This window comes from Sylvia atricapilla, chromosome 1, assembly GCF_009819655.1.
Source record: "Sylvia atricapilla isolate bSylAtr1 chromosome 1, bSylAtr1.pri, whole genome shotgun sequence".
NCBI classification, from domain to species: Eukaryota; Metazoa; Chordata; class Aves; order Passeriformes; family Sylviidae; genus Sylvia; species Sylvia atricapilla.
In genome coordinates, this window is record NC_089140.1 from 31,985,687 (window position 1) to 31,997,974 (window position 12,288).

General features: G+C 41.8%; 1 protein-coding gene across 1 annotated transcript; it reads left to right on the forward strand.

Annotated features, from left to right (window-relative positions):
• Positions 1–5,484: 5,484 nt before the first annotated feature.
• IL6 (interleukin 6) lies at positions 5,485–9,268 on the forward strand. The gene is made up of 4 exons (XM_066318548.1): positions 5,485–5,970; positions 6,075–6,188; positions 6,409–6,555; positions 8,724–9,268. Exons 1-4 carry the CDS (start codon positions 5,704–5,706, stop codon positions 8,913–8,915), a joined length of 720 nt encoding a protein of 239 aa, XP_066174645.1. The 5' UTR covers positions 5,485–5,703; the 3' UTR covers positions 8,916–9,268.
• The last annotated feature ends 3,020 nt before the right edge of the window (positions 9,269–12,288 follow it).

Consider the following 12,288-nt stretch of genomic DNA (forward strand, 5'->3'; position numbering starts at 1 on the left):
AAGGACTCAAATCCCCCAATGTGTAAGGCACTTTCTGAGTAGTGAGACTTAGTTTTCTCAACAAAATGGTCTGGCCAAAGTGGCAAACTCCACAGCAGCTTCATTGTGTCACTACAGGATCCTTGAGTTAGAAAACCTTCATGAAAGAACACAACACTTACTGAAGGTGCACTTTGCATTTTGGTTTTCCAGTTAGCCATCTGCTAAGAGAAACTTCCAACACATATAAAGTGCTATTGAAAAGTTATCTCCCAAAAGGAATGTACTTTTCCAAAAATGCCTTGCATCTCATTCTGACAATGGAGTTACAATACCTTTACCACTGATACCACCCAACTTCTGTTCTCACTACAGAGAGAAGCCGTTGCTTTCCAAGAAAAAAACATAAAAATTTTGTTAAGTGACTTAGTTTATGTGTAGGTAATTTACCTAGTCACAGAAAGGCAACCAGCAGGAAAAGCAGAACAAAAATTCAGGAGAATGCATGGCTAAATGTCAAACCAAGCGAGACAAGAGTCTGATAATGAGATTATGGCCACAAAAACATTGGGCATGGACAAGGGTAAACATAGTGAGATTTACAGATGTCTCATGGCACAACACATGAGCTTTTATTTAACACGAAATAGATCCTCTTTAGTGAGGTGATCTAGACTTGGTATGCATTCATGAGTGGGATTATAAACATTGACACCCTTCAGTTTCCTTTGGCACTAAGCAAGTTCCTTGGTGGGAAAACACCCCTTTTGAATGCTTTGTAAAACAATCTATATCTAATGTACCATGTTAAAAATGGCAAACAATAAAGATAAATACTTACACCATTCAGTACCTCCCATACACTCAGGCTCCTCACTGTGTTCTCTTTTCAGCTCTGTCATCTGCTCTGGTGACTGAAATACCTCTCTCTTCATCATATAACTTCTCTGAATTTTCATCTTTCATGTTTAGAAAGCAAACTCAATGGGAACTGAGAAGTTCCTTAAACACAAGTGGAACTTAACAGAAAATTAATTTTTAAAAACAGACAAAATTTTTTTAAAGCAGTACAGTCCTACAATAATTCAAAACAATGCTGACAAAACAGGATCCCTGTCAAAACAGTGTGTTGTCCTCATGGGTGATGCTCACAAAAGAAGCCAGACAACAGCATACAGCTTGTGAAAGACCCAAGGCCGTCAGTATTTTTACCTTGGCCAGCTCTCTGCTCTGGTGTCTCATGCAGCCCTAAAAGGGGCACCATCCACCCCACCAGGCACACTGTGCTGTGATGGAGACAAAGCAACAGCTACCTCGCTTCCATGAGAAAAGTTCATCAAATTGCTTCCTGATGCCATTCATCAGCACAGCCACAGCAGCAAAGTGTTCCTACTACAAATCTAGTTTCACTGTCAGGTGCCACAATATTCCCATTCCAGCATTAAAATGCCTGCAATCATTTTGACTTGAAGGACATATCTATTTAGCATTAGAAGTGTCTAATTAGAAGGGAATAGAAATTAATTAGAAGGGCATATCTGTAGCATCCAGATATTCCCCAAGAACTGTTATATTTAGGACCTTTCACCTAGGACTGCACGACTGGAAGGTGTCTGCTGGAAGTTGACTAGAGAAGATGACAGCATTATTTATCTTCTTGAAATTAAGTAGATAAAGCTGAAAAACAGGACATAATTGAAAGGTAAGTAAATTCTTTTCCTCTAAACCTCTGATTTAGCTTAAGGCAGGGAAATTCATAGTATTTGCATAGGATGCACTCAAGAAAAAAAAATTCAAGTCTTACTCCACATCTTAGTCTTGTTTAAAAATTATGCAAGTCTTCCTTTAGGAAAGAAAAATGAGCAATCCCCAATGCTTTTCACCAAAAAATCCCCAAACAGCTTTGCAGTTACCTGGCAAACAACCAACAGAGAAGCAAAGAAGATGCCAAGCCACAAAAGCGATGGGCTGTTAGTCGAGTGCACCAGCTCTCCTTGGTGACATGCAGCTTGTCAAAGCAATGTTTGCTTATGAGAAACACGAACACAGGGTATTACTGACCTGTTCAACCTGTTCACTTCAAATACAGCACAGGGCAGCTTGGTTTAACATCACAAAGAACTCTGACACTCTTTAGAAGATCTGTAGGAATTCAAGTTCCCTCATTACAAGCTTTGAGGAATTTACCAAAAATATATCAGGGAACCAGACACCAGCTTTCCTCCTCATTCAAAATATTTGGAAGTTATTTGCTTAGTGATTGTCATGATCCTACTTCTGACAACTGACATTTTCTTCCACACACAGTCTAACACTTCTATAGAACACCACATTTGCAGTTGTATTTCTTCTCTTACTACCAACAATACTATTTTAAGTCATAATCCCCAAATAAACATTACTCCACTGTAAAATAGTTGAGTTTATTAGAAAGAAAAACACAATCAAACCAAACACACAGATCAGAGTGGAACTTACTGTAACCGTAGTAGTTCTACTTCATTGAAAGAAGACCTTAGTTTTCCATCTAGGAATGCCATTTATGTTGACTCACAACACTCAGCAAGCAAGGTCTCCTGCTGATGCCAATGGCACTGGGTTTTGCCTCAGCACATTGTGAGGATCCTTGTAGACATATGCCTGATGGCTGACAGAAGAGGGGAGACAAGCTTTGACCATGACAGCTCTGCAGTTTGTTGAATTCTTCAGTGGCAATAGCATTTCCATGTTGGTGTCACCCACCTCTCCTGAACACAGGCTCCTCTCTGCACATCTCCCAGGTTACCAAGAGCAGAAGCGACACAGGCTTGCCCAAAGGCAGATCAGTTCTAGAAGAAAGAGACCCTTTTCCAGAATGGGTCAATGAGTTGCACATTGATCCCAGAAAACACAAATGGGATGATCCTGGATTTGCTATAAACTGACCCTCAACTGGAACTGGGAACAATTTTCATGTGTGACAATCGGAGAGGAGAGAATTTTACAATGCTCAGAAATGGTCCCTCTGCTCCTACAGAAATGTGCAGTAGTAGTGCTCAGTTCTCATACAGAAGAAAAAGATGATTAAACACTGAGAATTTCTGAAATCCCACCTTAGGAAGTTCTTACATACCAGGACAGAGCCATCTTGTTGGCAATATAAATTAAAAGAAAAAATTTGTACAGTGAAACAAAGTGCAATAGGAATAAAAGGATGCAAGAACAGTGATCTGCAGTATTACAAAGATTCTATGCAGGAAAGAAATTCCTTGGCATCTAGAAACTATGCCTTAGGGTCTCAGTAATAATACTCCTACATTTTTAGTACAGGCAGATCTCCTGATCTGTAGGTAACTCATGAGCAAGTGCTGTTTGTTTGGGGCTTACTAAATTTTGAACAACATGACTACTGATGAATCAGTGTAATTCAGTGTGGTACAGTGAGGACTAATTGGTAATACAGTGCAGACCTCCTTTAAGCCCTCCCCAAAATTTAACCACTATTATAGATAGATCAGTGCAAAAGTATTTCTTCTATGAACAATTAAATAAGTGATTTTCCATAATAAACTGTCCAAAGCAATAGAAGTATTCTAATGCTATTGTGTAAATTCCAATTCCTTCTTCCTTTGAATGCTATGCTTTGTCCTAGATTATCAAATGGAGTTTCTAAGCCATTAATGAGCACCTTTCACTGGAGCATGTAAGTATACTTTGTACTTCTGAAAAGTCACACGGACATTCATCTAAAAAAAGTAAATAAAACCCTGAAATGAAAAAACAGTAACTGAAGGCTTAGAGACTTTCAGATGAGGAACAGTTGAAACTTGCTTTTATTTCACTCTGCAGATGCAACTACACACATCAGCAAGACTGTATAACACTGATCAGCACAAAAATGTTCTCTGAAAATTTTGAAGGAACAGAGACTTCCATGACACGAGAATATGACAAGTCATAAAATAAGTTTACTAAATTAAGAATTACAGAGCTACAGACAGAATGCTTGCTGAAAATATATTATTAAGGAAACACAGCCTTCTATCAAGCTTTCATCATTTTAAGAAGAGTATTTTCACTCGGGTTAGGTAAAGGAAAAGTTTGACTGTCTGCAGAGAACATCCTATGAGTCGCGTGGCAGCGGAAGGAAATCCCTGAGACATGTACATCCATGTGCTGTCGCAAGTGGAAAAAGAGGTAGGCAGAGGAGTTCCTTCCCTGGTGTATCTGCCTCTGATGGTTATCCAAAAACAAATACCAGGCTTTGAGCTCATCTGGCCTGGCTGTTTTAATCCTTTAGCACATTTCGGTAGGATCTTTTCACTGGCAATACTCAAACGTACTGCTAGTGGCATGCCTTCTTCTATGCCTAATGCCACAGACCTGACATTATAGCAGATACTCTTCTGGCAATATCCTCCCTGCTGCACTCAGGGACCTGGGCAGAGACAAATTGCTGCTGATGAGAACTGCTCTCTCACAATCACTTTCCAGCTCTAATAATTCTCCACTGGGCAAAATTACTGCAACTGCTCTTCTGTTATTGGCAGAAAGAGACATTGAATAAAAACCAGTAGTACCCTGCATCTTTTCCTGAGGCTCTCTTTTCAGGCTGTTCTTAGAAAATGAAATAGAATTATATGGGGTATTTTTCAGTTTCTGTATTGTCTCTAACACCTCTTTGATGACCCATGTTCTGTTCTCCCCACTCTGTACCCTCCTGTTAGCAGTTCCCAATGCAAATTGGTCTTCCCTTTGTGAGAAAACATAACCGATTTCTTACAAAAAAAAAAAAAAAAAAAAAAAAAAAAAAAAAAAAAAAAAAAAAAGACAATTTGGCCAAAATCAGTTCAAGACATTCCACAAGTTCAATGTCAGCACGCCTTATGTAGTTTGACTCATCCTGCATTCTACAAGGTTGATCCCAACAGGGACACTTGCCCTGGGTGAAGAGTCTCCCTGAAAGGTTAAAATTCCTGGAACAAGCTACCAGGTAGGCAGAAAGAGATAAGGTAGCAGATAACAGGGAACTTCGTGGCATTTCCTGCAGCCACCCCCCGTAGGAGCTGGCTTTGGTCCATTTAAAGCATTTGATGTACTTAATCCCACCCACATGTAGTTCACTCAGAAAGAGGCAACTTGGGACTTGTACTACCCGGCACCTAAGCAGGGGCGCTTAGTTTCACATATACAAACAATAAAAACAGCTAAAACACAAAGATAATTGTACATCATACAAAATCCATAAAACGTTAAACCACATTAAAATATTCAATTACACGGAAGTATGTACCATAAATAAAGTATATTTGTACATAGGTAGGTATGCATATATGATTCCCAGTTGTTTCTGCGCGGCCGGAGCTGGCAGGCTCGGAGGAAGCCGGGCCGGGGGGCTCCAGCCCCGGCCGGGACCCCGCGGGGCAGGTGAGCCGGCGGCGGGTGCGGGGGGCAGCCCGGCCCTCAAGGAGTTACGGAGCACGATGATTACTTCATGTTCCCACCGGCCGCTTTCGGCCGCCCCCCCCGGCCCGTTTCACAATCCCTCTCTCGAGCAGCCCTGTCAAAGCCGGGCGCGCTCCGTGAGCACACACCCCCCGTGTTCTCATGCCGGATTTTCCCAGGCCATGAATAATCTCGAAGCCCCCTCGATAAATACACGTTCAGGGATGCCCGGAGCTCATTCAACCCGCCAGCCTCGCAGACGAGAAGGGGCCGGGGCCGGAGTCGAGAAGAAGCCGCACCATGAAGTTTTCCCGGGACTGTGGCTGCGACCGTGCCCGCGCCGGCCGCCGCCGGCCGCCCGCCCTCCGCGCCGCGCTGCTGCCGCCGCCCGCGCTGCTGCTGCTGCTGCTGCTGCTGGTGCCGCGGGCCGCCGCCGCCCCGCTGCCCAACGCGGACTCCTCGGGGGAGGCCGAGCTGGAGGAGGCGGCGGCGCGGCGGGCGGCGCTGCCCGACAGCCTGCGGCTGGCGCGGCTGCTGCACGCCCGGGCGACACAGCTGCAGGACGAGGTGGGTACGGCCGCACCGCGGGCTCGCACACGCTCACACGCCCGGCCCGGCCGCGGCTGCCTCCTGAACAAGGTGCGACCAAACCTGTCCGTGTCTCTCCCCAGATGTGCGAGAAGTTTACCGTCTGCCAGAACAGCATGGAAATGCTCCTCCACAACAACCTCAACCTCCCCAAGGTGACGGAGGAAGATGGGTGTCTGCTCGCCGGCTTTAATGAGGCAAGGAACCGCTCTCCTTTCTGGTCTAATCCTGTATACCTGGGGCAGGTTTTGCCTGCTCAAAAGAACTGTGGAAGTTGACCTAAAGATTTGTGCCGGGTCTAGCCGGCTTTGGCCAGACCTCCACACCATATAAGCATCATCTGCTAACCTGCACACACCATTGAGATCAAGGCATTTTGAACTCTTAAGTGACTTTCTCACCTTTCTCTCATTTCAGGATAAATGCTTGAGAAAAATCTCCAGCGGGCTTTATACATTTCAGACATACCTCAAATACATACAAGAAACTTTTGTTAGTGAAAACCAAAATGTTGAATCGCTATCCCTTAGCACAGAGCACCTGGCACACATCTTAAGACAGATGGTGAGTTGGTTTTAAATTCACTCTGATAATTTTTGTGGCTTAATACTGATGTGAAGTCAGAAACAGAGGATGCTATGTTTCAGTTCCTTGAAAAAACAGGTGACAGTTCCTTATGCTCAGATCTTACCCTTATGACTTAGAGGTTTTACAAACTTTTGCTTTCTTTTCTTAAAGAAACAACTCCTCTTCCTACTTTCTATTGCTACTTACATTTTCCATACTATCTAAATCCATCACTGTTTTAAGAACAAATATATTAAACTGGCTGAAAGAAATAAGATTTCTCAGGGAGCTTGTTTCTAATTGCAGAACTGCAATTCAGTCCATACTAATGTTGGAACTCACTGAGAAGTTGGCAACTTTTGTTCAAAGCCCACATAAAAAAAAAAAAAAAAAAAAAAAAGGCCCAGTGTATTTTACAATATTATTTATCTTCAAAACTCTCCAAACTGAAGTTTTAAACCAAACTGTAGGGTACATTGAGATATGGCTGTTAATATGCCAGATAGCGCCCAACTGAAAAACACTTATTTGCAGGTAAAAAAAATCTTTTCATAAAAATAATCATATCTCTCTCTATTTGGTAAACTAAAATGCTATTCATTTCTGATGGACATTTTTCATGTTTTGGAGCCCTTTGAAATATCACACTTTAAAAATTCACTTAATTCCTGTAGTTCTTGCTCATTTTAATAATCTTTAATATGAACACTTCCTTTTGTCTTTGGGGAAACTATTAACTATTTGCCTGATTAAAAATCACCCATGTAAGGACTGCAGAAATCTTGGGGCATGTGAAAAGCTTATTGTGTATAGTGTTTGCCATACCTTTCCTAACATATTTACTTATGCCCATCATTCTTTATGTGAAAGGAAGCTGAACTGCTTTTTTTCACACTGTGCTGGCTGAGAATAATAGTCCTGTCATAAGACAGCAACTGACTACTGGCTTCCAGCTTGATACACAAGTTCGCAGAAAGTTTCATAACTGAGAGAGACTAGGTTCTTTAGGTTGGGTTTGGGGCTTTGGATGTTTGGGGTTTTTTTCAAAGGTAATCACAACAGGCAGAATAAAACACAGTGATCAAACGCAAAACCTGCACTTGTAGAAACTATGGAGTTTTTTTAGAAAAAGCCTTGATCTTCATGTTGGAATTCTTTTCTTTGTGAGAGAAAAATCTGCTATTTAAGGCAAGGACAGCAAAGCCAGAACCCATCACTTGTGGTTAAATAGATCCACCAGCATGATACCTGTGGATATCCAGATATAGACTTTACCAGAGCACAACAAGGAGATGGGTATACCAGGAAAAGGGAGTGTGATCAGAACACTCCCAAGTAGTCTGGATAGGAAGAATATCGCTCTCTTATATTTCACAAAAAAGATGTTCCAGAAGGAGGTTTGCATCTTTTGTCACTTGTTAAAAGGAAGGAGAGTCCAAAACACAGGATTGAGCACGTGCTTGCTAGAACTTTCGACTCCAAATCACCTAACAGATCCATGACGTGGATCTGTAACTCCCATTTTTAGAAGTCCCACTTCTTGGGACAAGTTCTTCAAAGGCCTTTAGATACTGGGTGCCCAGGACTGTGAGTCAGCATTAGATAAATAGCTTTTACTCATCTTGTAGTTATGCTCTCACTTATCAGTGAAAGTTGGTGGCACTTAGTCTCACATGTTACTAAATGCCTGGAAAGTAAGAATTAAGCAGCTAAAGTTGGACACCTTTGGAAACTTGCTAATCTGCAACAAAATGTTAGAGTACTCCAATGTCAGCCAATTAACTTATGACTCAGGATGGAGCAGTACAGGTTAGGATAAGCCATGATCAGCACCTCCCTACCTAACCAACCACTTGACTGCCAGAGCGCAGGAGGGGTGTACTGATCTGCTCAGAGCCTGCTGGACCGCAGGGCCAGAGGCTGCATTCAAACCAGAACAGTGTAGCCCAGAGATTCCCACACAGCTATCATGGCAGCTGTCAGCATCCCTCACACCTCTCCACAGAAACAGGGCTGGAGGAAAGCACAGGTCCCAGGGACAGCTGTTGTCTGCAGTACAGAAAGAGTGGATATGCAGCAGGTTGGGAACATACAAACAGACACTCTCCAACAGGTTCAGTGACAGTGTTTTAACCAAGACCCCCCCAATATTGACTTATTCACAGGTGATCGACCCCGAAGAAGTGATCATCCCAGATGCAGCTACCCAGGAATCCCTCCACACAAAGCTGAAGTCCATTAAGGCCTGGACAGAGAAAATCACCATCCATCTCATCCTCCGAGATTTTACTTCATTTATGGAGAAGACAGTGAGGGCCGTGCGCTATTTGAAAAACACCAGGAGTTTCAGTGCTTGAATGTTTTAGTTCAGGCACAATCCTTTTGCTACAAATCTGTCAGGTGGCAGAAAACAGTGTTGTTCTGTTTTAAGAACTAGAAGTAGTAACAGTGGTTGGCATCTATATACATTCCCATTTCCTTCTAGGAACTTATTTATTGTATTTAAAATATTTATTAGTTTTTAATATTTCTTATTTATATTTTCAACATTTACAAATAATTTAAACAAATTATGTATTTTATTTCCTTTTTAATGGTACTATTCAGATATAAACTTATTTAATATGTATTCAACAAAAAAAAATTCAGAATCCAGAAAAATTGTTGTATAGCTTATGTTTTTATATATTTGAGAGATGGTATTTATGACTTTTTTATATTTTTAGGACAAATAAAAGCCGATTTTTAAAAAAAAGCTTGTATAACCTCTGTGGACTTGAAACACTACTAAAGCACTCTAATATATCCAGGTATTAATACCTACAATTATCAGAATAAGCACTTTCAAGAACTTCCGAGTAATTAGGCCAGTTCTCTACACAGCACATATGTACACATGTACAGGCAACTTGATTACCATATAATTCTTAAAATGGGATATGAAGGAACCAGAGGCGCTGAAAATGGCACTTAAAAATGAACAAGATAAACCACCAATTCTCCTGAGAAACAAATGGACAAGTGCCTTCTACTTAATAAGGAACACCCAATAAAATTGTTTGTAAGGATCTTCTTACAAGTCAAATGAACTCTTTTAAACAAATAAAAGTGCTGAGACAACCACATTAACCACTTTGACATGAATACTATCCTCTGACTGGTTTTATTGCTGTCATCCAGGGGAATTTTCCAAGTTTGGTTAAACATTTCTGGCCCCTACCCCAAGAAGAAGGAAAAAAAATTAGGTTATTTCCTTAAGCAATATAAATCAACATATTGCTGCTAAGCAATGCAGCAACATGCATTTGCCTTTTATAATTTATATTTCACTAGTATGGACAAGCCACACACCATGAATGCATATCCTTGAATACCTGTGTGGGAAAAAAAAACCCCAACAAAACAGAACAAAACTTAAGCCTGAGTACCAGACCACTGAAACTTTCCTTGGCTGCATCATCTGCAGCACTGCAGCTGTGCAGGTACCTCACATACCCAAACTCAGAGGAATTCACAGGGCATGCAGGCAGCAGAAATCCCTCAAGCTTTGCCCCTAAAAATGGTAGGATATTAATTACCCTCACTTTTCCTTCTGGCACACTGGCGAAGATGTGCAGATGAAAGGCATGCCTTGGAATGTGGATAAGGATGTCAGGAAACTCTCCTCTTCCTCTGAGTGATCTGATTGTCCACATATGCATTCCACTGCTGGGGATGCCAAAACAGTGACCAGTCCACCCACTGCTCACATCTCAGATGTTCAAGACAACAAACCACTGCTTTGCCCAATATGGTAAAACTCATCTCAAATTGAGCAGCATCTGGAGAAGGAATGAGATCTCAAGGAGATCTTTAAAGAGGTCTGTGGGTTCTCTAACAGCACATAAGATCCTACTTTAACTGTCCTGGCACATGCTCCAGGGAACATAGGAAAGCCTGGCTTAGCCTTTTCACTGCTTGCATTCACAGGGATTTTCTTTAAGTGACCACTTGTTTAGAGACCCTTCTGGCCTTTATTATGCCAATAATAGCTGTAAGACCTAAAGTAAATCCCACACTGGAACTAAATACTATGTGAGAACAGGAAAAAAAAAAAAAAGCCACACCACTGACCAAAAGGAAAGGCATCTCCTGGTTTTCCTGGTTTCACTTCTCCCAGTAGACAGCAGCTGCCTGTGATCACCATCAGTTACTGTGCTGCATCTAAAAAACCTAGCAGTGGTCTCCTGAAAGGCCAAAAATCGTGTAAGAATTGGAGTGTTGAAATCCCATGCAACTGACAGACAAGCAAGCATCAACACTTCCACCAGCACCCTTCAGCTGATGGCTACACCATGCTGTCTGCAATTCCAGTAAATATGTACATGCTGCCACATTTTAGGGTGCAGAAAATGAGCAAAGATTACCACTTGTTGGGTGGGGAGGTCAACTTTCAAGTCCTTCCTGGAGCGAAGTGTTATCCCTGATGGTGCCAGTGAGCTGTCATTATTTCACTTGTGGCTCCTCCACAGCTCTCAGAGTCCTTCAATGCAGCAGCTGCCTTACTGGCCATCAATCTCCTGTCACAGTGGCAATTTCAGGGACTGCTCCCAGGATCAGCTCCACTTGCTGAAACCAATACTCACTGGTGCTTCTGGCACACCAATACTTGCAGTGGGGAATTCAGATGAAATCAGAGAAGACCTAAGCACTGCTGAGTATGCTACAGGGCCTCTCAAATAAATCAACTTATCATCTTTTTTCTAGTGTGCGGTGTAAAAACTATTTTACATCAGCAAACACACAAAGGCATTTATTTTACCTGGTAGACCAGCACAAACACATAAAAACCCTAGAACAACAGTAAATATGAGCAGTCCTAACTAAACTCAGCAACAATGCCTTAACACTTCTATTGAAGAGACCTCGTCCTAACTGACAGCCAACTCACTGAGCAGGAAAACCTCAAAAAAACCCACCAACACCAACAAAAAGCCCCACTAACACAACCCAAATAAAAAAAGACCTGCTAATAACTACCAAAAAAAATTAGGAAATTACTCAAAGCAGCATTTTAGCTGCTGCTGTACAGGACCAGCCTCGTCTTGCACATCCCAGCTAGCCTTTTCCCACATTTCCATTCGTCCTTGATTAACCACACACTGAGAGTCTGGAATGCTTCTGAGATTACCAGCTTCCTTCATCCTGATTTTGAAATCCCAAAGAAGGAAGAAGGTAAAGCTACATAGGAAAGCATGCATACATTATACAATATTCAAGAAAAGCCCACAGTATTCAGCAACAGTGTTTAGGATGAAAAACAAAATATCCCTAAGAGCAACTGTCATAACATCAGAATGCAGGACAAGGGGAAAAAAAACCCAGAACTCCTCCTCAAAAAACCAAAAAGACAATGCAACCTAATATTAAAGTCATCTGTAATAGAAAAGTGGGGAGGGAAGGATAAGGGATAGTCTCTGAAGTACCATTTTTCTATTTTGTTCCTCTACTTTATTGTCTAAGAAATTTCTCAGAAAAAAAAAAAAAGTGGAAAACATTTCAGCCTGACCAACTTCCCAGGCTGCAGTACCCAGTACTGGTGTAAACACTAAATTTTGGCAGAAAACAACAGCTACTTGAATGAGACTGCCTCCACCTCTAGTACCTCCACAGATTTCATTAACAGCAGACAGCAAGTGAGATTAGCAAAACCAAGCTGATGCTACAAGAGATGGAAGAGTTACACCACCA